Here is a 26,480-nt window from a genome sequence, read left to right as displayed (position 1 = left end):
TGACCGTATACTGGACCTATAGAATCAGACTCACATTATATTCACCATGTGTATAAGGAGTTAGGGTACAGGCGTGATTTGTCATTCAAAGTAAAAAAATAAATAAATAAACAATGCTCTCTGGCTAACATGCTAAATATCGATCATATAATCTCTGGTGTAGTGTATACCTGGCCTGCTGGATGGCCTCCACCCATTCATCGCACTCACTCTCCTCCTCCGTCCGCAGCTCCAGAGGTTTCTGTCCATCGTGACCAAACACGATAAGGAAGTAGTGCTGAGAAGAGAGAGATGAAGACTGTTCATATTGGTGGCATTATTACAGCAAGAGAGGTGTTTTGGTTTTGGAACGCGTACGAAATTTTCTAAAACTTCATTTCCAGGCGTATTTGTTCACCGTGCTCCTTTCTTTCCTGGATTTAAATTCACCTAACACGGAACAGGCGCATATATATATATATATATGTAGAGGGAGACAGGATGAAGGAGGGTGGGTGGCTCAACACACATGACAGTTATTTCCTCACTGAAATAAGACATCAAGCCTCGTCAGTGCCTCCCTTCTCCACCAGCCTATTATCCTCACCATCAATTAGCCCACTTTCTGTCTCTGGCTCTCTCTCTCTCTCTGTCTCTCCTCATATTCAGATGAATTTCCTTGTGTATTTGCCTTTAAAATACTTCCCCACATTACACATGGACTCATGCCAACACATGCAAGTGCACAGGCGCACATCTACAGTAGATGCATGCACACACACGCACACACACTAGGCACTATATGAAGTGATAGAGGCTTTTATTCAAATGGTCATGTCCCGGGGCACTGGGTTACCAGAAGAGCTCCTATTCTTAGTCAAGGAAAACAGAGAAGACTGAGTTCTGCACCGGCTTTTCTCTCTCTACCTCTCCTCTTCTCTTCATCCAACCACCTCTCTCCTCCTCCCTCTCTATGTACACTTCACCTATCATCCCACTCCGCCTCCTCTGCTTCTCTCAACCAGCATCCTCACTTCTCTTGTTGTCAGAACCCACTCCTCCTCCTCCTCCTCTTCCATCTACATTCCTTCATACTTCTTTCATCTCTTTGTGTCTCTCTCAGTAAGGGTTCAGTGAACCAAACCAAGTCCGGAGGAGAGACGCTTGCCCTGCGGGAGGATGGACGGGCTTCGGCCCCTGCAGTGGCAACGGGCCGAAGGCCGAGGTCAGGTTACTGGAACACACCCCCCCCCATCACCACTCTGTAGCCAATGCTTTTTATCTATCTGTCAATTCGATTCACTGCCTGACTGTATTTTATTGTATCAATAATAATCTGTGCTCTGACAGCCTTTGATGGGAAGGAGGAGGGATGTAGGGAGAAAACGAGGAGGTAGCTGTTACGTAATGTCTTAATCGAGTGCATGTTTCTAAACTGTGTCATCACCTAACAAGATAGTATTTCCATGGCAACGCAATATCTGACACCTCAAGCATGCTTTGCGCTTCCATTTTCCACTTTTCGATGCAGGCTGTTCATTTAATGCATCTATTGATCCGTTTAGACGGGAGAAGAAAAAAGCCTAGAAAAGGAAAGCAAAATAATTTAGCAAATGCAGATTTTAGAGCTTTGCATTGTTAGATAGATAAAATATTAATTCATTTTTAGATGATTTTTTGATACATGCTTTCGTCCATTTCTCTCACACATACAGGGTCATTAATGATATATTCTACTCGTATCATCCATGCACACATGAGTGCACACGCAGGAATGTGACTGGGTGGATGTCTGGATGAAAGGCTGCAGGATTCTTGCAGGGGCAGTGATAAAGTCTGCGAGCTAGCAACCAAGGCTGTAAAAGAAAATGTGCACAGTTACTGCACAGTGTGAATTCAAATGAGCCATGTTTGCTGATGTTTGTTAGGCTGAAAGGATTCATGCTGTGATTTGGTGACAAAGACTTCATAAAAGCTTTACGCAAGGTACTGAATTAAATGTATTGTTCACTTCTTTTTATATTGCTGTACATCTGAGGCGTGTTTGCAGCACAAAATGTACTCAGGGAAAAATACTGAATGGGATTTTACGTGGTTTAGAGAACAATTTAAGGAAGACTTTTCCTGTTTTTGTATAGTACTTTTACAGTATATACTGTATTGTGTATACTGTACAGGTAAGATTCTACATGCTGTTTGAAGCATATAGACCCAGCTACCCCTAGGCAATCATTAATCTTTAATGTTACCACATCCTTTACAGAAGATTCTGCATCAACCCTGGACACACATTGCATTGCAATGCACAGTACTGTAAAACTCTACTGTGTCCTCATTTGTTGAGGAGGAATTTATATCCATAGAGGAGGACTTGGTTGTTCAAGGGGCAGACTGTGATCACAGAATGCTGCGTGGTCTCTTCCCAACTCTCCAGTACCATTCAAGAACACCAGCTCGCTCTCCCTTCAAATCGTCTCCAACACACCCTCCATCCCTTGGGGGGCTTCACTGTACTGTAAGAAATTTCATTTAGAAAAATAAAGACAGGGAGCAAAAGCAAAAGGGACAGAGATACAAAGAATCTTTGGTGCTCTTTCACTCTTCATGTCAACTACAACCAATTTACGGCGCTCACCTGAAACTAGTTATTCTCCTGAAACCGTGACAGCGTGACACAAATGAATGTGTTCCGCCACCGTGGAGCAGAACAATGTAGGCTGGCTAATTTTATTATTCAGAAGCGATACCGCACGCAGGGCAGAAGCTATCTGAACAGAAACTGACTGTATTTTAATGTCAAACAGTGGCTGAATGCTCAGAAATTAGAACCTCGCTCACACCCAACCTTGGCTTCCTTACAGTGCTGTGCTATGAAACCTTTTTTTTTTCTCATTATTAAAAATTCAAAAATCAAAATGAAACTGGTCTCGGTGGTAATAGATTCATTAGGCAAAAAGATGGCCGTTGGATCCAGAAATACTCGTCCTGTTATAAATATTTAAAAGCGGAGATGACAGAATCACTGTTGGGATCCACTGACGATTAGGGATTGGAAGAGTCGCTAATGACGCAACGCTGCCGTCTGCTTTGGTATCTGCACTGATGAGAGCCCAGACAGAGTTGTACAGATGGACCCTCTTTTTTTTTTCTTTGCTTCTCACTCTCAGTCCAAAGCAGCCAAGGTTTCATTGCTCTGATGTTGCTTGTATATTTTGTATTATATGTATCTTTTTATATTGCTATTTCTATTTTATATTTGGAAGGACAACAAGGATTTCATTGTGCAGGGAAACATGTTTCTACACTGTCCATGTGACAGTAAACTCTTTGAATCTTGAATCTTGTTGACTTCACTGAGGACGGAGGCATGAATGGGAAAGTGATAAGGGTTTCATCCACACTGGGGACAAGTGAAAGACTGGTTAAATAACAAAAAAGACATGAATACATACATGCAAAGTTATAGATTTTTGCATGCGTATTCATTGCATGTTGCCATTTGTTTCTGTTTCCACACACTGAGCAGTCTCTCCATACGCTCAATTACTCCGGCTGATTAAACCTCCAGTCAGGTGGATGTGGCGGAGCTTTGCTGGGAATTACCTGATGTCAATTTACAGATGAGGAACGTGTTAATTAAGTAAACTGTATAAACTTTCACTTTATCAGGCAACAAGGGGGTAACGTATGAAAATAGAGATGCTCTTTCAGTTTTCTGCAAATGAAGTGCAGTTGTATTTTAACCTTGACAGTATGCTCACATAAACAGCCAATCTAATAATATGTTTAAGAGAGCACCAAGGGAGTAAAGGTGTTTGGAGAAACCCATCTACAACACACAATACCATGTCCTGTTTTACATAAGACATAAAAAAAACACAACAGCTGTGCGGATTTGAATATATTTAGTTGAAAGTAAAAATAACAAGAACCTTTTAGGGATTTATTATATAACCGTGTAAAAACCATGTATTAGAATTGCCGGTTTTTCCCTGACAATTCGTGCAGTTCTTGCCTCATGGTTGTCAAATCTAAGTACTGTCTGTGTGGTGCAGAACATTTCCAGAGACATGGAGGCACAAAATATCACCGTCTCCATCTCTGTTCCACCGACTAGAAGCAGCTTCACCTCAGGACCTGCACACACCAGTCAGTATTAGAAACCCCATGTAGGCAGGAAGGTCAGTCACATAGCTGGTCTTCTAAACCTGAGCATCTTGTTAAATTCTCTACATCATTTCGATTCCACGGTTTTTCAAGGGCAGGAGGAAGGAAAAGTCTTGTGGTTCCAGGAGTCATTCAAATGATATATTCTACTGCCACCCTGCCTGCAACTTTGTGTGAAAGTGAGCAACAAAAAACATAACATTGTTTTCCGTTGTTGCTCCTTTCTCCCTCAGGGTCATCTTATCAGAGGGGCCGTAATCAGGGTTTCCTACCAAATTACTATCTGAGCCCTTTTTGATCTCGGAGGATCAAATCAAGGATTTCTTGCTCGATATGTTTTGCTGCTGCCAAAACCACAGTCACTGAGTTCAGGTTCAGCTCAGGCAATCTTTTGATCTCTGTTTTGATGCCAAGTAGAATAAATGGATTCTAATATCCATCTGCTTTCAGGTAATACGTCAATGCCCCCTCTACCATTTTCACCTTGTAATCAGACCTATGATGTTTTACTCAGTTTCTGTTTGAATAGAGACCGTGTGACAATTCAGTGTTCTGCTGTGAAACTTTTTAACCTGGCATTTGTGTGGATGATACTTAGACGTGTCCCACCCACCTAGACCAGACCAGACACCCCCACCCCATAGCGATGACACTCCTTGATGGAAGCAGACACACACAAAAATGGTTTGTGGACTCAAAAAAACACAATCACAAGGTGAATCACAAGGTGTTGACCTGGCCTCCAAATTCACTAGATCCCGAACTGATCAAGTATATATTCAGATGCACAGGGGTGCAACACTGATCCACAGAGGCCCCTCCCCTCAACCCATAGGAGCCAAAGCCCCCCCACTAACAACATCCTGTTACCAGACACCACAGGACACCCTCAGAAGACCCATGTCCATTCTCTGATGAGTCACAACTGCTTTTTGGAGGCACAAGGGAGACCCGCACAATAGTAGGATGGTGGTCATAATGTTGTGGGTGAATCTGTGTACATGTACAGTTTAACAGTTTCGCTCAAAAAAAAAAGCAATTTTCATAGATTTGTCTGAAGTCTATTTTAAAAGCGAATTGTAAGTTCGCCGTTGCTCTTATTTTGCTGTTTAATAGTTCAATCACATTTGTACCTCGTCTTAACAACTGCTGTTTACAAGATGGGATGGCAAAATCATTAACGCTCAGTTTTGATACGATGTCTGATGTGTCTCCGTCGCTGCACCGCTGTGGTGAAGCAGGAACTGCTCAGTGTTCCTGAATCCCGCAGGGTGATAATTACCATCACAGAGAAATACAACAGCGAGCAGCCCAGACTGTTGTACGTGAGGCTACAGGCAACTGGTATAATCCATACACTGGATTTCCTATATGTGTACGTTGGAGAACATACACCATGCAAAACATTCAAAGAAAAATAGAAGATTAGCGGCTAAAGAATCTTATGTTGAGATCTTCAGTGTTTATCAAAAAGATAATCTGAAGCCACCTGTTGTTGGCAGTTCTCATGTGGGAACACAATGCCTCAAACACAAGAGCAAAAGGCTATTGATTTTATATTCTCAACAAATCAATTATTCAGGTTTGAAAAGACTACACAGAGCCAATCAATTTTGGATATATAAAAGGTCCAAAACCCCTATAACAGTAATTAAAGGTACATATCTCTGCTGTAAGTGACAGCAGCACGAGCATCCAAGAAATATCCAATATGAAATGTGCACATCTCATTCTTAATTACTCATAATAAGGGCTACATCAGTTGCTAAATCAATAAAAGTCATTTCAGAGAGTGGTGCGGGTTCACTTAACACTAACCCTTCTGCATTCAACTCACATCTGCCCCTCACCTCCTTATGTTCCCCTCATTTCTCATCTCCCGCCACACTCCCACAGGGGCAGTTTTTCTTCTGAATTTAGCTTCATGAAATGCTCCAAGGACAAGACAACACAAACTGCTATTGAGATCACCTTACTTGCTGTTGACCAGGCTGCACACAATCCTATTATTATTATAAATTCTTGCCACAATTATATCATGTATACACATATATATGCTGTTTGTTAAATTAAACGCTACAGTCAATAGCAAGCGTAGCGTAAAGACTGAAAAGAACGATGTCTGAAGAGCAGTAATTAACAAAAAAAAAGTTTTTCCTGATGCTTCTCTTGATAAGAGTCGATAAACCGTCGCGCACATGGAGTGAAACCTGTAAAACCTGTAAAAAGCACAAATTATCATGATCACACTTGTTAAAGACCAGGACTTCTGCTGCACAAGAAGATCAATACCACTCTTGTGTGTTTTGAGCAAGCATGAAGCTATTTCATTAGGGTTAGCATAAAAAACAGTTCTCTGGCGATGACACCATAGCAGCTCCAGCAGTCTCCAGAATTTTTACACATGTTAAGCATTAAATAAATATGATGCATCATGTTATTCAGTGACCTGGTGGATCAGTCATATTTGAACCGGGACACGGTTTCCTTCAAGGTTGCTGCTTCCTTATAATTAACTGCTCTTATCTAGGTCCAGAGAAGTACGCTAATATATAACATATATATTTTCCAGAATGATCATTCTTTCAAGGGATATTTCTGTCCCTTTGAGAGCCCATAGTTTTAGCTTTACTCCACATTAGAGATCAAGAACAGATTACATTTTTATTTTCTGCAGACATGTCATTTTGAAGTGATCCAAAACATTAATCTGACAGCAGCAGCGGTAGCGACAGCAGTGCTTTATGCAACCACTGAATTCAGCTAATGATGTACCAGCTAATGTGACAATCACTGAATCAACATCCCACATCCTGCTGGTTTTTCATTGCCCTCCATGCTGTTCACTTCCTCCACAGAAGTTTTTGAGGATGAAGTTTCTGTTTCTGTCGCTCTCTTTCTAACACGCATATGTAAAAACATGCACACATACTCACACAAACGCTGACCTATTTTATGTGAGCGTATACTAATAACGATTGTGCCGGCCTCCGAACTCTGATCAGAGATTACCTGACAGGTTATCTGCGATGAAACTGAGAGATTAAACAGATTGCTCCGCTCCTACACAACTTACTTTCCCTGCTGCCCTTCTACTTTACATAAGTCAAAAAACAAATACATACAAATAACACATTGTTATCAGCGGGCTTTTGTTCCCATCTTACACATTTATTGCTTTGTAGTTGCACTCACTTCGCTTCTGAAAGAAAAATCCTGCTGCCTTAAAGTAATAAAAGTGGAGACTCTACTACCACTCTCACAGCTGTCCTCAGAAACACGGACAATGTGACAATTATATTGTCCACCTAAAAATGCACCTTTAAACAGTCTTCATGGTACGATATTCATCTCCTTTTCTATATGCCACAACTCCACATCAGCACCTGTAGCGCCTGACAGGAGGAGCATGTATAATAGATGGAAGGAGCTCCAGCAATAACAATAACACCACTGAGGAGTAGTCAGGCTCGAGGCCCCGAGAGCTTTGATAACCCAGAGTCCCCCGACAACGCAGTCCCCCCACGACCCAGAGTCCCCCCGCGATAGACAACAGTTCCACACCAGCTCATAAGCTGTATCTTGCACTGTGTGTTTGATTAATCATTCCCACTTCCACTCCTCTGCCCAACCTGCCACAGTAAAGAGGATCAATACAGAGGAGCATTTTAATTTTAAATCATCATTTAGTGGAAAACATTTGAATCACATTAATCGTACCTACATCCAATCACCGCTATTATTTATTTTGAAGATTTTATTCAAATGAAGGTAATAGCGTGGCATGTTGATATAGGTAGCACTGCTCAGAATAATGATTTAAAGCTCTTTTATAAACCATTTTTAAATCCTGTTGGATTAAATGCCTCATTTATAATCATAAAAAAAAGTCAACTTGAGACAGGTTCCATGCGCGGCGGTTCAGCAGTGATTAATGTAACTTAGCATAAAGACTGGAAGCAGGTTGTTCTCCCCAAAGTTTGATCATTTTCTCGCACGTGCCATAAAGGCTCAGTACGAACTGATTCCGAATCACAAGGCTTTCAGTGTATACTGCAACCTCATGATAATGAGAAGTGAAGGTCACATCATTCTTGTAGCTGTTGTTTGCAAATAAATAGCTATAACCCTCTGGACAGGGTCAGACTAGTTTCCCTGCCTCCCCTTTTAGTCTTAGCTAATTTCCTCCTCCTTCCAGCTTCTTATTTGACATGCTGATTTGAGTGTGCTGACAGTCTTCACATCTAACTCTCTGAAAGGAAGCTAAAAGGCGTACTTCTAGGCAGCACGTCCTGTTTCTTCAAAAGGAGCAGCTTCTCTTATGAACCTTTGACAATTCGGAGATAGTAATTTTCACAAGACAGGGGGAACAAGCTCAGAAGGACTGTAGATACAAGAGACATGTTTTAAGACGGATGCCGGCCTTAACTCTGACACTAATGAGGTCCATAATGGTTTTAACACTTGGAAAAAAATACTTACGATGAAAATCAAAAGCAGCCTGTGGAGGAAAGCTGATCAGACTCCAGGAATACAGGAAAAATTGGTTCCAATTAGTGCGAACATGAGTGAAAACGCAAGGCTCTGAGAGGGCAATTTAGAACTAGGGGAGCTTTCTAATGAGAACTAATTACACACTTTCACAAATGCATATAGTTATACACATGCATCAGGAAGTCAGCACTGACACTTAAACTATAAAGTGTCACCCCACCTTTTCATACATTGAGACTAATCAGGAAGGAAACTGTTGAAAGGAATCCATCTGTGCTCCACAAACACACTTTATCACAACTGATGCAGCCAATCAGACAGAATTCAATTAACCTATGATGTCTCTCCCATGCTTGAAACTTGTAATGAAAACTGGAGATGGATGGTTCAATCCCAGTAACAGGCAGAGGATTTGTCGATTAAAGCATCAATAGGATTCTCTCTAGTGTAAATATGAAACTTAGACAATATAAGCATTAATATCTCAGGGCAAAATCTCCAAAATAAATTTGAATGTCAATTTGTCACAACTCGACATGTCTTCTCTTTTGAACAAGGATGATGGAGATTCACAAGTTACAACTGCCTGTCATCTTATACATAAATAAATAGATAAATAAATAAATAAATAAAGCGCAAAATGGACTATAAGTGCCAATATAGGCACCTGAACAAAAGTAAACACTAAAGAAAACCTTAATTTAAAAACAATAATTTAAACCACACCTGTTTTTCATGAAGTGTATCACACACATCGCATCATATCACTGTCTATCTTATCGTATCATAGTGTATCGCAGCATAGCGTATGGTATTGTATCGCATTTCATGGCATTGTGTTCTATCGTATCACATTGTCTCAATGAGTATCATCTCATATTGTATTGTATCGTGCCGTATCATATCATCTCGTATCGTATCATATCTTACAGTATCGTGTCGTATCGTATCTTATTATATAATATCGTGTCTTATCATAGCGTATCATATTGCATCCCATCGTATCATATCATCTCGTATCGTATCATATCGTATCGTATCGTTTAAACACAATCTGACACATTTCCTTGCTGCACATTGCTTCTGTAGTTGCACTGATTTCCTTCATTTCTTGTCTCCATTGTCTGGATTCTGGCTCTGGCACAACTGTGCAATGTTCCCAGGCTACAAAGTCCAACAAAAGCATTAATTGGCTTGTTTGTTGCAACTTTTCCTCTTAAATATTTTATCTAAAAACAGGCAACGCTGTATAAAAGGCTCATTTGGTTCTGGTTCATAGCCTCTAATGAACTGTGCTTCTCTCTGGGATCAATGACCAACCACTTTATGGTGGAGGAAGGTACATTTTGAAAATTATGCTCAGCTAAATCTATTGGCCTTTTACACACACAAGCGCGCGCATCAGCAATGCATGTCTGCAGTCGCTGTGGAAACCATTCAGACTGGTGCGAACGCTCTCCGAATTATTTGAAGGGTTTGCGTCTATCCGAGAGTACAACAGAGAGACAGGGAGTACAACAGAGAGAGGGTGGCAGTAGCTGTGTGTTATTTGTGTGGTTACATTGTGGCTCACTGTGGGGGTGTGATATTGCAGGTTGTTGGCAAATTTGCTCTAATGCACAGACAAACAGGGACGAGAAACGGCATCTAATGGAAATATCGAAAGTCCAAGATCAGACCGAACTCTTACACTAAAGCCTTGACTGACTCTTCAGGAAACACACGTGGTCTCGTGAGCGAGGCGAAATGTCATCATTATTTGGTTTATTCCTCCAGTGTGCATGGCAATGTGGTTAGACAGTTGCACATGAGCAAGTAAGGTTTGAGCTGAGGGCAGATAGAAAATAACCCTAATTAAACATCACAGCTGCAGCGTGTGAGTGTGAGGCAGCCTGGGTGAACATCAGAAGAGACAGGTTTGATGCTAACATCAGTGCTAATATTATGTTACAACCATATTTGAATGTTGCACCAAAGAGAGATTAATTTTATTTAACATCATAATTAGTAACAACTATATTAAAGGCATATGTTTATACTAATCTTGCTCTATGTGTGACTTAAAACCACATTCTACCACCCCCTGTTTTTTCTAAAGCCTTTCCACTATTTGCCTACGTCTGGAACAAATTGTCTTTACACATACTGTACTGAACATGTAAGAAGCAAACATCTACTGTACAAGTGGGAGGGAGATGAATATTTTCTGAATGATGATGAGTGGTTGTTATTTCTGAACTCTCCTCACCTCTCGCATGACTAATTGTGTTTCCCTCACTGTTCTTAATACTTCCTCAAACTGCAAAAAGTCAATGCCCTCCAGTGTGCCCCTCTCCCTCCATTTTCATGGGCATGATGCCTGTGCACACACATGCACACAGTCCTGGAGGCCAGCTGAAAATCAGAAACAGAAATCATTCTGTTTTCCCTGTGATGGCCTACCGTGAGGTGGAGGAATCTTTGATCACTGTAACAAAAGATGGATTCTTTGATTTACTGAGTCTCAGGCCTGGTGAGATGATCGTGGCCGGTGCATGTGCTTTTAATTAATTTTTGTCAATGAAATGTATGTGAAAATGGTGACTCAAATGTTTCCTAGCAACAAGCTCTGTTGGAGAACAATGCCGCGGCAACTTCTAAGAGGGCAGTCACAACACATTTGCCTGAGGACATGGACATCGATATCGTCATCTTCGACTGAGATCAGATAATATAATGTCAACACTGATATTGACGTAAACTTTCACTGAAGTTTTCTGAAAATATGTGTGAGTGGGTGTGCTGTTATGACTATTATGGCATTTCCTTCCTGTGAAATACAGAAAACGAACATACATTAAAGTATGTGCATGTTGCAGGTCATTCTTGTGGGAATTCATTTGTCAATTTGTTTTACTTTCCCATATTTATAAGGTTATTTTTGGTAGAACAAGCTGTACATTCAAAGTGTTTGATAAAAGAATGTATAAATCTTCCGTACATTGAACAACATCAACTTAAACCTCGTTCTATAGTCTACTCATCTGTAACTCATTTGTGTTACACCGTAAAGTGACCTCTATGGGAATATTGGTGGAAAACGGGACACGCAGTTCAGATTAAACCACAAGTGCAGTTTAAACTGCGGCTTCTGAACATCAAGGCTTAAGTGACACACAACGCATGGTTTAAACCAATCCTAAAATTAAAACAGCAGCAACGCTAATAACAGAGCAGCAGCCTGAAAGTTAATATGCCCGGTGCAGAATGTGCAAAGCTATTTAGGAAGGAACAAGACATTTCTTGTAGATTTCTTTGCCATGTTAGAGCCACAGAAATGACATATTGGAGGTGAATATTTCATCAGCTGTAAAGCTGCTGAAGAAGAGTGCAGAATAGAAATATGTTCCCCAACTTTACAGAGCTGATGGGGTAAAATGCAAGAACCTGTTGCTGCATGGCTTTAGTTGCCTCTCACTGTCACTGTCTCGAAATGAATTCAAGGGAGATATTAAATCCCTGGTGGATTAATACGTTAATACTCCACCGCAGAGTGAAGACTACATGCGACTCATTTATTTTTACTTTGAAGGTCTGATTGTTGACAGTTTGATAGTCTGTGCCAGAGCCTCCTCTCCTACCAGCCTACTCTCGTTCGCACCTGCTCTGAGGATGCACTTGGAGCTCTTGACACTGCAGGGCTTTATGAAACAGCAGAGAGGCACAGCTGCTGCAGCGACTTTTGTCTGGTGCTGCATGAGCCACTTGCTCTTTTTGCATGGCAGACAGTTTGAAAGGTCTGTAATGGAAAAATCAATAGAAAACTCTTTGTAAAGTGCTGGGGGGCAAACAAACACAAAAAAATCGTTCTAGATTATGAATCAGTACAGTCTGTGGTTGTAGTTGAATGGGAGCAGATTCTGGAAAGTTGTGTCTGATGGGACTAGACGTAGGAATGTGCCAGTTCACCGCAGAGTTTGATGATTTGACGCCCCTCGCTCATTCACATCTCTCACCTGCTTCTCCAGCGCTTCCTTCCCAGTGGTGGACAACTTGGGTGCCGGCGCGCGCTCGCAGGTGCATCCCTCCAACAGGTAAATCCCAGAAGGTCGCGCGCTTTGCTCGTTCTCGAAGTAGAACAGTATATTCTGGTAGAGGGCGAAGAACTTCTCGTGCCATCGGCTGTTCTCCGTCGTCTTCTTGCTCAGGTAGCCGCGCCTGGTCCCCTCTTTACGCGCGACCGCCGACAGAAATAGCGCGTGTCCTTCGTTGTAGCGGACGCTCTTCTGCATCCTGTTGTACGTTTTTGAAGAGAGAAGGAAGTGGGAAAGCCGGAGGGTTCACCGCGAGCCCATGTTGGCCAAGGGTTGCGTGTAAACTTCCCCGCCGAGAGACGAGCGGCTCAGCGGCGCCGTGGCGCACGGAAAAGTTGCTCCGCTGTCGGAAGCGATTCTGCAGAGGAACTCATAGTGAAGATGTCCGAGCGCACTAAAATAAATCCATGCTTTGCCTCTATAGCCAAACAACTAAAAAATAAATAAATAAATAAGTAGTAGAAAGCGTGTGGTTCAGAGAGGGGAGAACCCTCAAGTGCACAGAGAATGAAAGAATCACAGACCTGATACACTGTAATCGGCTTTGGCAGCGTTTAACTCTCTCTCTCTCTCTCTCTCTCCTCGCACACAAACACTCACGCCCACTAGGTCTCTCTATCTTTCTCCCTCTCTAGTGATGCGCGCTGATCTTGGAGTTCGCGCAATTAAAGGCGGAGCGTGATTTGGCTGCGTGTTAAGAGAGTGAGCGCGAGAGCCACAGAGACGCCTGGTGCAGATTTTGTCAGTGGCAAACGCTGACTTTTGTTTATGCATTATTAACGGGTGAGGATCAAGCCACACGCATTGCCGAATAAAAGAAAAGATAAATTCTAAAGGCTAATTAACTATCTAACCACGGGAGTGAGTCAGAAGTTGAATTCCTCCTCCTCCTCCTCCTCTTTAAAAATAGTTTCTTTCACGCTCTACACAACAAGAGGAGCATACTGAAAACAACCGAATAATAGATTTCAGACATATCAGCCAAAAGATACTGAAGTTTAAGTTTTGCTTAAAGTGTACACTCTTAGCATTGAGGCATTCAATCCAAACTGGAGAAGAAAAAAATGGAGGAATATACACGGCTGCCTTTTCTCAGAGGCTCTGTAGTGATGAGACATTAATCTAATGATAAACCACATTCTAATTTCTAATAATTTGTATCCTTTCTAAGCAATGGATGCCTGCAGCCTGGAACCCAAGGACGATGCTTTGCCAGGCACTTAGTAGAGCTATTTGTTTTGTTAACAGGGTTTTCTGTATTTAGTTTCTTCTACAAGTTGAGTGACTGACTGGACCATAGCAGAAAATTCCTCTTCTTCACCTTTGCGTGTTGCTCTAACATTCACGGGCCATTTGTATTATGAAGCATCATCTGTGAACTTTTCTTTCATCCATGAAATCATCCCTCACGGCCGTCCGTGAATCATGTTTAAAACTGTTTATTTGTCCACTCTTAATGTTACGGCCATCTTTCTGATGGACTTATTTTGAAATGCATTCAGAGCTCCTTTGAATCCATGTTGTGCGTTCACAATTATGGTTTCCAAATACACATACACCTGAGCCACCTAAAAATAGGGGACTGTGTATAAAAAATATTGTAATTTCACCCCATTACTACAATTTCCAGCAAATTAAAGCGACAGTCTGCTCTGTAGGTCCATTTTCATTATGCAACTGTGATCTTAGTAATATTTGTTTGATCAGCAGCTATAATATGGAAATAAAATGCGCCAGTGTTCAAACATGGAACTGGATCTGTATGTAAATTAAGGTGTATTGGTGAGGAGTTTTAAAGCAGCGACCTCATCCAACCTCTGTAGCTTATTCTTCCTCTGTTTTGGAGAGCAGAGGCTCAGAGCCTGAGGTGTGGCCTCTGAACAGGCAGTCCAAGCAGTTGTTTGAAGATAAAAATGAGAAAAAAAAAATCGTAAGGGGGAAAGGGGGACTCCAGATGAGTGCCCTTCGGTATATTTTACAACAGCACAACCAGAAATCCCCTTCAACCAGTGAAAGCCCTGAACAAATCTCTACAACCAAATCTGTGACACGTTTTGACACTTCTGTCGTAACAGATCTTATCAAAGCAGTCAAGCTGCATTGATGGTTATATAGGCACCATACATCTATCGGCAAGGAAATATTAAAATCTTGACCTTTTTGTTTAGAATGCAAACTCTCGCCGTTGCTCCTGCGTCAACTTAATGCAGAAGTCTAACAGAGACGGTCAAAGAGCACACAAGTGGGACAGACTTCTTCCTTTTTGTCTTCATTTAATAATCAAACACCACATACAGTGTAGTAGGTACGATCTTGATCAGTTTTGTAGTAAATGTTGTTGCAGAAACTGCTTGAAACCCTCTCACACACCAACGCATTCACACTAGCAAAAAGTGCAGCATCAACCATCTCCATCCGTGAAACAAGTCTTTGTTCACTTCAGCACATCCTTCTCTGCACATGTTCATTCACTGGCAGCCAGATCATGACTGGTAAGTGTCGGCTCTGATGGGTTCCTGTCGCAGTGATGTCAAGAGTGTGACTGCAGGCACTCCACGAGGGATGATCGGTCTGAGACGCCCCAAAGGTCTGAGAGAAGTTTCTTGTCCTTCCTAAAGAGGCAGAGACACCGAAACGTAAAGATCCTGTATGTCCTCACATAGCACAATGTTCTGTCAAACATTGCTGTGTGAGAACATAATACAGCATAATCCATGTTCCTGAGCGTTGAATGGCCTCGTCCCAAAGTAAGGGCAAACATTTCATATAGGGGGGATTACACTGACAGAGAGATATAGCTCTGTCTCTGTGTGTGTGTGTGTGTGTGTGTGCTGACAGATATTTCATATGGTGGGGATTTCTTTGTAAGAGGCTAAGCAGCACTCAGCTCCCAGCAGGCTGCCTGTAACAAAGTGAGGAGATGTACATGTTGCAAACGTATAGAGACAGAAGTTTGTATTTGGAAAGAAAATGCAGTATGGTGACACTTTGATTTAGTAATTTTTGTTTTGTCTGTGAAAGTTATTGCCTAAGTCCAAGCTGCTCAAGTAATCTGCATCCACTCTGACTTTCCAGGAACACTAGTGCATTTTCTGGTTGAGCTCAAGTATGAAATCCAGTTCATTTGCGTGTAAAATGAACATCCATACTAGATTGATAGGCAAAAGCTACAATCCTACAATGGCCATGATGCAACAGGATGGTGCATCTGTGTTTGAGGTGGCCGAACCACTTAAGTCCTACATTTGAAAAAAGAAAAAAAGGAGAAGAAGAAGAAGCCCACTCTTTCAGTGGCACTACAGCAGCGGCCATCTTACTTTGAAAACCTGCTTCCCTCCTCATCCCTCCAATCATCTGAACTGTGATAACATCCATGATGATTTGTTGTGCATTCCTGTGTCGCCACATTTCAAATAGCTGAACTGTGTCTTAGACTCTGATAAGCCTTGTCATTCATGGGTCTGCTACTCTGCTGGTCAGACTTCCTGGATTTTTAAATCATCCATGTTGTTTACTATCTACACACCATTTTGCTCCATTTGGCTACAATGTTTTAAATCTCTAACCCTAAGGACCAGGGGTGGGTATTGGCAAGGACTTCACAATACGATGCGTATCACAATACTTGAGTCACGATTCGATACATTATTGCGATATTAAGATATTGTGATATATTGCGATATTATTATTGGTTCACTGAGAAATTTTCAATGCATCTTAAAATACAAGTTGTATATATGTACATCAGATGACATCATGGATAATTCCTTGGGCAAACTGAGTCAAAAAAACAATATTAATCCAGATGATTAATTTCCTTTTCATTGCACTTGTAGAGAAAAATTGGTGGTGGAGGTGCAGAAGTTTTGTCAAGATTTGTATCGGAAGAAAAAATATTGCGATATACTGCCATATCCATATTATTTCCCACTCCTACTAAGGACATCATGTAAGTTGCCCCCCTCCCCCTTAAGAAATTATTAGGGCGAATGTGTGTCATTTTGCCCTACCTCCTTGCATTGACCATGCTCTCCAGCTCTCGGGCTTTTCGAGCAGCAGTACGTAAAATGGGATCAGGGATGTCTGCCAGTCGAGCCACGTTCAGGCCGTAGCTCCGTCCTGCAGCTCCTTCAGTCAACTGGTAGAGGAACGTGATGAACTCGGGCTGAACTTCTCCATCTGTTGGCGTACACACACGCGCACACACACAAAAAAAGGGAAATTATTCCGAATTTACCTGCATGACAAACCATAATTAAAAGCCCTTTCATTGGTGCACGTACCGTCAGTGTCAGTAGAGATGTCAGATTCACTGAGTAGAAAAGCCATGTGGTAGTTTGACACATGTTGAGGATACACTCGCTCCAACTCACACAGAGGGGGATAATGGGTTACAAAAAGGGTTAGGGCTTTCACCTAGGCGAAAGAGAGAGATAAGGCTGTTAACACCCACAACGGTCTACTACACAGCACCTCTGGAAGCACTTCAAACACCTGGTTCAAAAACTGGAGAGGAGAAAACAGAAGAAAAAGCTGCAAGCAGGAGGAGTTTGGAGGAGAGTTTTTGAACCTGTCCTCTTTCTCTAATAAATGGTGCTCCTTTTCAGTCGGAGGCTCTAATCTTAAGGTGTGAACGAGGGAGGGAAGGGGAGACCACTTTAAAGTCCAGTTGCCCTTTCTTGAGCACACCATGACCTGGATGACTGAGAACCTTCACAGATGGGCTCATACGGCAAAGTCACTTCAACCGGAGTCTCCACCTGCCATGTTTGGTTTTCACTGACAATAGAAATGCCACCCTCCCGCCTACTCACAAGCTTTGCAGCTTCTATGGGGAAAAACAAGACATTACAGTGTGAGCAGAATGCCGACAAGAAAATCCTAAAAGTTCACTAAATGTTCAGAAAGTGCCGTTTGTGTTTTGTGAGGTGTGGCGTGACCACATTAGCCGCGTCCTAGCTCCGTTGCACCGGCTGCCTGTTAATTTTAGAATAGAGTTTAAAGTTTTATCAACTGTTTTTAAATGTTTAAATGGTCTGGCACCGTCCTTTTTATCTGAGCTGTTGAAGCTTCACACGACTACCAGGGCCCTTAAGTCATCAAATCAGCTACTCTAGGGACAAAGTCTTCTGTGGAACAACACCTGTCCAGGTTAGAGCTGCACAGTCCACTGAGCATTTAAAACACTGCTAAAACCCCTCTTTTTTTATTTGGCATTCAGTCCCAGCCGGTTTTTATCCTTTTATTCCCTATCTTCTCTTTTACTCTTATTTACTGTTTTTTTATTTTTGTTTTCACAATTCTGCTCACTTTTATTCCATTACTGTTTTATTTATTAAGTGTATGCATCATCATTTTGTACATCTAGACAGCACTTTGGTCAAAAGGGGGTTGTTTTTAAAAGCACTTTAGAAATAAACTTTGAATTTACATGACATGTAAATAATAACCAGTGACCTTAATAATGACCACCTGGTTCTGTGGGGATGCACTTTGAGCTCAACGGTAACACAATTATTTTAGCAAATGTAATGTTTTCAATAGGGCTGGGCAGTATGGCCGAAAATGCATAATCACGTTCACAACATTTTCTACTGGTTGAGAAAGGAATTAATGCAGTGGATTGACTAACAATGGACTATTTCACTGTGATGATGAGTAAATACTTTAGAATAATCCCACACTATCAGTAAAACAGATTTGCATGACCGTGCTGATGTGGAAATCATTTACATTTACAGCTCGGGGTAAAGAATTACGGGAATAAAGAATTAAATGTTATCAAGAAACCAACAAACGGGGACAATTACGGTTTCTGTTATTTTGACATATTTATTTATATATAAACTGTCTTTAAACCATGTCTGTAATGTCAATAGCAGTGCGACCAGCTACCGTTTTTTCATTCATAAAAAAGCTATCAACACACCTTTTTTTGGGACAGGTCTTCATTTTTCGGACCTTTCCATTTCTACCACACCTCGAAGTGACGCAGTGGCATCATCATTGACTGTATATGTGTTTCAGTGCTACACTGAAAATGGTCCGGTCTCGCGGCGCAGCGTTCTGAACTAGTTTTTGATGTAAGGATGCTTCTGTTGTTAATAAGCAGAAAACCAGTACAGCTGAGGCTCTCGGTAATGTAATTAGTCCTGCAAGTTTGTGGACATAAATCGAAGCGTTTTCACCTCAAGCCTCCATGAAGGTCTGCATTCAACTTTAACGTACTACTGCAAAACCAAGGACATCTCCACAAAAGAAGGTTTGTGACATTAGATGAATAGTTTCAAACCTGGTATCTCCAGGTGGTCTTGGAACGAATCTGAGGGGCCACCAGATCCAATTAACTGAACCAGATCCAATTAACTGAGCAGGGGATAATAAAAAAAGAAATGCTGCCAGTGGCATGCAACCAGTATGAGGGATTACAAGTAGATACAAGCAGTCTTGTTCCTGTGTCTTTTTACCTCAGTGAATGTCATGTCAGCTATTTTTGGGTAGAAAATGTACCGCTGCCTGTGTTACCACAACTAAGTGAGGGTGGAAGAGGAAAAATGATAGCACAGCACCTACATCAAATGTGCCCGGTGTTACAAAACTTCCTCTGCATGCCTTCAGCCAGCCTACACACGAGTTTGTCCTTCGTGCAAATATGTAATACCGGAGTATTGTGTTATTTATTTTTTTCACAGCATCAGACTATTTACATCTTTCATTCCTCTGTTTGTCTTCAAGATTGCTGCAGTCAGTCATTTTTAGCCTTTTACTGTACAGACCGAACGCAGCTCAAGTCAGGCTCTGGAGAGATTTTATTTGGCTACTCCTTAATCTCTGTCAGAGTCGAGAGGCACCCAGAGGTTACATGATTGAACTCTGGCGTTAAGGTAAAAAAAAAAAAAAAAAAAGCAACAGGCGCATGCACTCGCTCTAATGCATTCACAAACACTTTACCTCTTCAAGCTGCTCTCTAAAAGACAGCTGCTGAGGCTCCTCGCTAAAACATATGCATTTCCTGCTTATGTTAACAATCTAAACATGTTACTGGAGAAGGGAGTGCAAAAAAGAAAGGAAGAGGAAATGTTCCCTCCCTCGTGCACATGAGTTTTTTTCCTCCCAGTGTGATGGTGGGAACAAAGTTTAAGCCTGAAAACGTCTGCACTGAAGTATTACAAGTCACTTAGTCCAAGTTCTCATGGTGGAGTGCGTCAGAGCGATCAGATAAAACGAGGGCTGAAACAATTATTCAGTTTCTCAATTTGTCAGTGATGAAAAGATTAACCATCAGGAATTTTAAAGACCACTTAATAGTTTTGAAAATAATACAATCACCTGGTTTCATGGACATAATCGTGTGCATGTGTGTTTTTACAGTTGGACTGCACCAATGAGCCATTAAAAAGTCATTTTGATAGTGGTCGAAAACAATTTGTCATGTGATAAAAAAATAACTAACTGAATCACACCGAAAACACACATACACACACAGTACAGGCCAAAAGTTTGGAAGCAAGATCAGATTTGTACATAAAAGATCATAGTTTCATTGGTCACTTTGCATGAAAATAAACATGATTATTAGATAAAGGGTAACTTATCAGTGGACATATTTAGTATAATTATCAGGTATTTGAGTTTTTCTTTCTTCAAAGTTACATCCGCTGGCTTTAACAACAGCATGGCATAAACGAGGCATTCGTTCCACAAGGGACATTTCTATGCAGACTCTCAAAAGTCAACGAGTTTAAGTGAATGATGCAAACTGTGATTTATTCAATTTTATTAATTTTATTTTTTTACTTTTGCACAGAAGTTGTGAATCTCCTCGACTCTAAAACTAAGCCCCTCTTTTTTTTTTGCTGACATTTACTCAGTAATGTTCTGGTGACGTTAATGTACACCTAAAGGTAAATTGAGGAAAATGGTTCATATTCATAAAAGCAAAGTCTGATCATGCAGTAAAAACATCCTAAAATACATAGAACTCATGCTGGTTTTAAGAAAGGCATTGTGAACAGAATCTTGAAGTTGCTTCCAAACTTTTGGTCTGTACGTATCCATCAGATGCACCAATTATAACTGTTGGTTTAGATGAGTTGACGTCCCACCAACTCTTGAGATAAAAGTTTCATTGGCAGCTATGTTCATTCTTTCGTTCTTCGCTACATTTTCTGTCGTCTGGAGGCCCGCGGGGGGCTGGAGCTAACACAGAGTGACAGACAACATCTCCACTCACACATACGGGCAATTTACAATCACCAATGAACTTAACGAGCATGTCTTTGGACGGTGGAGTACCTGGAGAGAACCCACGCAGACACACGGAGAACACATTTTCATTTTTAAATGCTGGTAGGTGCAGCTTTGTGGGTATTATTTTTCTTTTAATTATGTTCCCAAATCCTCCAAGAAGATGTTACCGTATGGTTGTTAATGTATGGACAGAAACAAGCAGGACTAAACAACCTCTGAGATTATTAGAGGTGATAGTATGAGGGCAAACACCTGAGCAGTTTTGTAACGGTACGTCGTCGAAGGTGAGAGAGCGCACTTCCACTTCCACGGTAATCGGATCTTGAGCAAAAGTGTCAACAACACTATTGCCGTCTCTCTCTTCTGTTACTCCTTCTATCCAATTAAACACAAATCCAATTGTAGCCTGGCACCCTTTGTGTTCTCACCCCACTGCTAGCAGCTGCTAGTCCGGCGGAGGTGCCGTGGTTGTGTGTGTGTGTGTCAGAGAGATTTGGCGTTGGGACGCGGTCAGTGGAAAGTGTTCAGGTGGTGACCTTTCCTTTAGGTCATTATCCTCCGTTAAACTGGAGACTCCTTGATCAATACTGCTGAGGGCTGCCCTCTTTAGTCGAATCTGAATGTTCCACTCGAGCTGCATTAGATATAATGTTTACGAGTCAGTGTAATTGGGTTTAATAGGTATGCATGGCAAAGATGGTGGATTAATAAAAGTTCTGCCAGTTAAAATATTATTTTTATGAGTAAAAATATTACATTAAACTCTGACTCCCGAGTCTCCCTCAATAACAAGGTAACTATTGAGGTAACTATTCTAAATAATAAATACATTCATGATTTCTTTCATAACTCTAAATATATACAGCCAAAACATTAAAACCACTGACAGGAGAAGCAAATAACATTGACCATCTTGTGATAATTTAATGTTCTGCTGGGAAACTTTTGGGACTGGCATTCATATAGATGTTACTTAAACATGTACCAGCGATGTAGACCAGGCCAGACACCCCCACCCCATAGCAATGACACAGGATGCAGCCTGACACAGACACACACGTGCAAAAACACATGAAACACTGTCTACTTGTGACCCTTTGTGAAGCGATGTGGCAGCAGTATGGAAACATGTTCCGGGCAGCACACGGATTTTTAGGCACCAGAGGAGGCGATAAGTATTCAACATTTCACATTACAGTCAAAAAACAAATACTGTTTTTCTTTGACATCGCTTGATATCCTCTGATTATCTTCCTCAGATCCCTGCCTGGCACAGCCTGACATACACACACAATCAAAGGCACCGTCGAAAACATGTACTGAGCAAAAACGACGCTTTCGAAGAAAACTATTTCAGTCCTTCAACTAGACAGTAATGCATTCACATCGAGCTAAGAGGAAGCAGATCAGCATGTTATCCATGCGTATGATCACAGCGCAGGCACAGAGTGCTGCAGAGCCCGTGTGGGTCTATTGCAGGAGCTTGTGCATCAGTATGAGCACATCAGACCATTTACGCCCACGTGGAACGATACGTCGCGCTGAACATTTACCCATTGGTGCGCGGCCAAAAGTGAGCTGTTGTTGAGTTGCGCGTCTTCCTGCGAGTCCAGGTGTGAGCCGGGCCTGATTTGCTGCTCTGCTATCAAAGCGCAAAAATGACAGTATTAGCGCAGGCAACATGGAAGCCTGGCAGAACAAGTGGTGAGAGAGCGATGAGTCGTGCTAAGCGTAGTGTGAAAGTAATGGCAGGACCTGCTGTTAGTGTGAATAAGAGTGAGCGCCCAAGTCAGTTTGAGAGAAACGGCCGAAAGGAGACGACAGCACAAAGAACTTCACACATCACAACTAGACGGGAAATAAACAAGGCCAACGTGAACCAGACCAACCTTGCGCTGGCTGCGCTTTCACCATAAAAACCCTGCAACTTCTAGAAGAAGAATTTTCTGGTTTGAGCCATCCTCTGCCTCTGTGTTTCCTTTTCTCTTTCTGCATCAAGGCTGTCTCTATTATTGAGTGGCGTTATGAAACCTATCTACATTCTTAACTACCTCTCAGGTGAGTGTTGGGGACAGAAAGAGGTGCGTTGCCATAACAACCGAGTCAAAGGAGGTGCAGTCTTTTGACGTCAGCGGTGGACTCTAGTGAAGGGGGGTGGGGTGGGGGTGTAGCGGAGGAGGAGTGGGAGTCGGCATGAAAGACTTCTGCAGGTCTGCCTGTACTGAGGAGCCCCTTCGCTATATAGCATAACTTCTTTTGTGCCCTTTGTGTTTTGCCTCTCCTTTAATAGCAAGGGTTTTCTAACAAATCGATGCTGTTACACAACAGGTAGTTAAAGTGCTCCCTCCTCCAACCAAAAGCAGCTCCAAGCTGCGTTAGCTGCTACTTACACATTTTCTTTCCATGTTTTCCAGCAGGATTACATAAGCCCATGTTTCTGTCCAAAGATTAATGTGGAACAGGCAAGACATGAAAACTAGAAGATAAATGCTTATTCATCTATATTTGGACAGTTACCTCGGGGCAATTTGGAGCTTTTGGATAAAGGTCTTGGAAAACTGAAAATAAAGCTATTATAGATTGGATGCAGCTTGTAAGCTTTGATTACCCACGAGGCAACGGTTCAAACTGTAGAAACACATCAGTGGCATTTGGCTGTGGTGTCTGTGGACCCAAGCGGGAGCAGCAGCCAGGGACTCAAAGGGCCCAAACTCAAAATCTGTGTCACCCGCCGACTCTCAGCTGAACAGCTGGTGTCGTTAACTACAATAGTTTGCAAAATAAATCGCCCCAAGTGCAAGATTAAACACATGCTCTCTAAGGTCAGACCATCTGAGTTGATGGTGTAGATCATCTGAAGTGTAGATCGCGTGCTAGGTTGTATTGTCCTCTTTTTTTGTCTTGGAATTGTGCAGGACTGTAGCGTGCAAAGGTAACGCCCAAAAAGAGCACAAAAAATGACAATTCAGACAAATGAAGGAAGAAAGCAAAGTCTGTCTCACACGTATTAATATGCAATCACAACTTTTGGCTTGGTATTCCCATCACAGGAAAAATCTAAATCCAAGTGGTAACAATGCTGTTATACTGGCTAATCAGAAAAAAATGCAACAATGGAAAAGAAAGTGTCCTGTTTATTTAGTATATACAATATACTAAGGGTTTTAATTAATGTCTCATGCCCAGAGATAAATTGTGTGCACTGTATTGATCCATATGTTGCACACAAACTGGAAAACACAGATGCTTGCCCACTTATAACGCCACTTGTCTCTTGCTCTCTCTCACCTGTTCTGCCTAAACTAAGATTTGCAACACTGTGCAACACCCTGAGGGCTCGTGACTGTGCCAGCTCTCATAATCCCCGCAGACACACACAGTCTCTCTTAGAAATACCGTTTCCAAGAACGCTGAGCTCCCACATTTCTCCTCTCATTGCTCCGTCTCCTCTTGTCTTAACCTTTGCCTCTGAGGTGCTCTTCTCCCTCCCTCCCTTATGAGGACAGAATCGGGCCTTCTGCAGCACAACATGCATCTCTTAAATAATTCGGTATCTAGGGGTCACCCTTACTCTTCCTTCTCCCCGTTAGCAATTCATCCTCCCCTCTAATGGGATATCAGCACTATGGGTCTAGCTTCAATTGTGTTGCTGAGGCCCCTCAGGTGGCTCGTCTCACTGCAAAACAAACAATCAAGTCTGCAGATCCCACAACTGCATGCAATAAAACACTTCGATGCACAAAAAATAGACACACCCACCTCTGTGCCAAAGGCCATTACCTTCATGACTACTGGGTTCTGTAATGCTAGTAGATTTATGTCAAGATGAATTGTTACCAATCAGTGCTTTCCTTCTCATTTTTACGTATCCTTTTCTTTTTCCTCATTAGATATTAAAATCTGCTTTATTTACACCAGTTCTTTTTACGAATGCCTACACACTTACATCTCTGATGAAGTACTCAAGGGTGGCATAGGCGATGGCAATCCCATCATGGGTGCTCGTGCCCCGTCCCAGCTCATCAAGTATGACCAGAGAGCGTTCTGTCGCATGGGAAATGATCTCCGAGGCCTCGGTCAGCTCTTCCATGAATGTGCTCCGCCCTTTGTAGATGTTGTCTGAAGCCCCCATCCTGACGACCAAGAAGAGAGAGGCGGGATGTCAAAAGCAAAACGAGCGTAGGTTCTGTCAGAATCATTGACTGTACACTGTACACAGACGGACAAATCCTCTATGACGTCACCCAATGAGCTCAGCGCGGATGTCGTGAGCTTGGCAGCGCCTTACTCCACCTAACTCCCAGCTAATTTAACAATGGATACAGAGGTGGAGCACAATTGGAGCTGAGGGCATCGGGTGACGTCTAGCAATTTGTGAGGTGTATGTCCATGCCTTAATTTATGTCTTTAAGCTTTAATTTAACTGGGTTGGTTGCACAGAGATTCATCCCCTGGATATTTGTCGTAGATTTGGTTTCGGTTTGAGGCTTTGAACATATCTATTTTTTGTCTGTAAAGCTAGTCATTTTAAGTGTATGTGGGACTCACGCCTGGAGCCGACCTCAAGTGGTCATTTGAGGAACTGCAGTTGTTGGCACTTGCGCTTTACAGTTTTAACCCCAGACATTGTATTTTGGAGGTGAACCTTTACAGTGTTTTTACTTTGATAGACTGATAGCTTGATTGATCCAGAGGAAAATTCAGCATGCGGCTGCATTGAAATACGAGTATAAATTATAAATTGTTTATAGTATAAAACAATCTACTTGGTGTTTCAGGCTCTGGATTAAATTTAAATTAGTTGGACAAAAAAGTCATGAATAAATATATACAGTTAGTTTAGGTGGTCTCAGATGACGACTATCTATGTAGCACAAGGTGAGTAAACTTCTGTTTGATCTGTGTAATCTGTTTTTTTTTTTACTTTCCTTCAATGAGTGAAAACTGTGTTGTGACGTCAAGTTGGCATGCTATTTTATTTATCTTGTGAGATAACCTACCCTACATTTTTTATCTGTTCATTGCTTTGTTTGTTTATTACAAAGATTATACATAGTCTACCCAATCTTGACGTTATGGAACAATAAACATTAAATGCTAAAATGCTTCTCTGTCAAGAATACAACATAAAACACATATCCTGACATATATAATCATATCAATAGGGGATTATTTGTTTCTTGCAGGAATTTCAAATCATGCTTATCCAGATAAGCAATGGCACTGAGATAATCCTAAAATTGCCGTTGTTCTTCCAGAAATCCAAAAAAAAAAAAAAAAAAAAAAAACACCCACAAGTGAACAAACAAAGGATCTGCCATTTTTCTAATGTAGAACTACACCTACACAATCTTGTTCCAGGAGAAACACGTGAGCACCAAAGAAGGACAAAAGAAAGAGAGAGTGAACAGAATCTGGGTGTGAAGAATGAGGGAGAGAGCAGCAGGCAGTGGTTCCTCTCTTTAAACTGAACAGAAGAAGAAAAAGAGGAAGTCGGCATCTGATAATATGTGTCTG

The 26,480-nt window shown here is 41.7% G+C and overlaps 2 protein-coding genes across 7 annotated transcripts in view; both read right to left on the bottom strand.

Moving 5' to 3' along the window:
* The window catches only part of rasgrf2b (Ras protein-specific guanine nucleotide-releasing factor 2b), a 38,180-nt gene extending 24,871 nt beyond the window's left edge, over positions 1–13,309 (bottom strand). Inside the window, exons 1-2 of one of the 4 annotated variants that reach the window (XM_047592494.1) lie at positions 12,636–13,309; positions 171–277 (exon numbers count right to left, since the gene is read on the bottom strand). In XM_047592494.1, the coding sequence (XP_047448450.1) occupies positions 171–277; positions 12,636–12,911 (383 nt within the window). In that variant the 5' untranslated portion in view covers positions 12,912–13,309. The remainder of the gene's footprint in view (positions 1–170; positions 278–12,635) is intronic. The other 3 variants (XM_047592493.1, XM_047592495.1, XM_047592496.1) reach the window with 3 other exon arrangements.
* Positions 13,310–14,969: 1,660 nt separating this feature from the next.
* The window catches only part of msh3 (mutS homolog 3 (E. coli)), a 37,044-nt gene continuing 25,533 nt past the window's right edge, over positions 14,970–26,480 (bottom strand). For all 3 annotated transcript variants that reach the window (XM_047593121.1, XM_047593123.1, XM_047593122.1), the window contains 4 exons: positions 24,910–25,096; positions 16,997–17,129; positions 16,724–16,892; positions 14,970–15,325 (listed from right to left, as the gene is read on the bottom strand). In XM_047593121.1, coding sequence (XP_047449077.1) covers positions 15,244–15,325; positions 16,724–16,892; positions 16,997–17,129; positions 24,910–25,096 — 571 coding nt within the window. In that variant the 3' untranslated portion in view covers positions 14,970–15,243. The remainder of the gene's footprint in view (positions 15,326–16,723; positions 16,893–16,996; positions 17,130–24,909; positions 25,097–26,480) is intronic.

Source organism: Mugil cephalus, chromosome 8 (genome assembly GCF_022458985.1).
Source record: "Mugil cephalus isolate CIBA_MC_2020 chromosome 8, CIBA_Mcephalus_1.1, whole genome shotgun sequence".
Classification (NCBI taxonomy): Eukaryota; Metazoa; Chordata; class Actinopteri; order Mugiliformes; family Mugilidae; genus Mugil; species Mugil cephalus.
The sequence above is the reverse complement of the archived record's forward strand: the minus strand, read 5'-3'. Positions and strand labels throughout refer to the sequence as shown.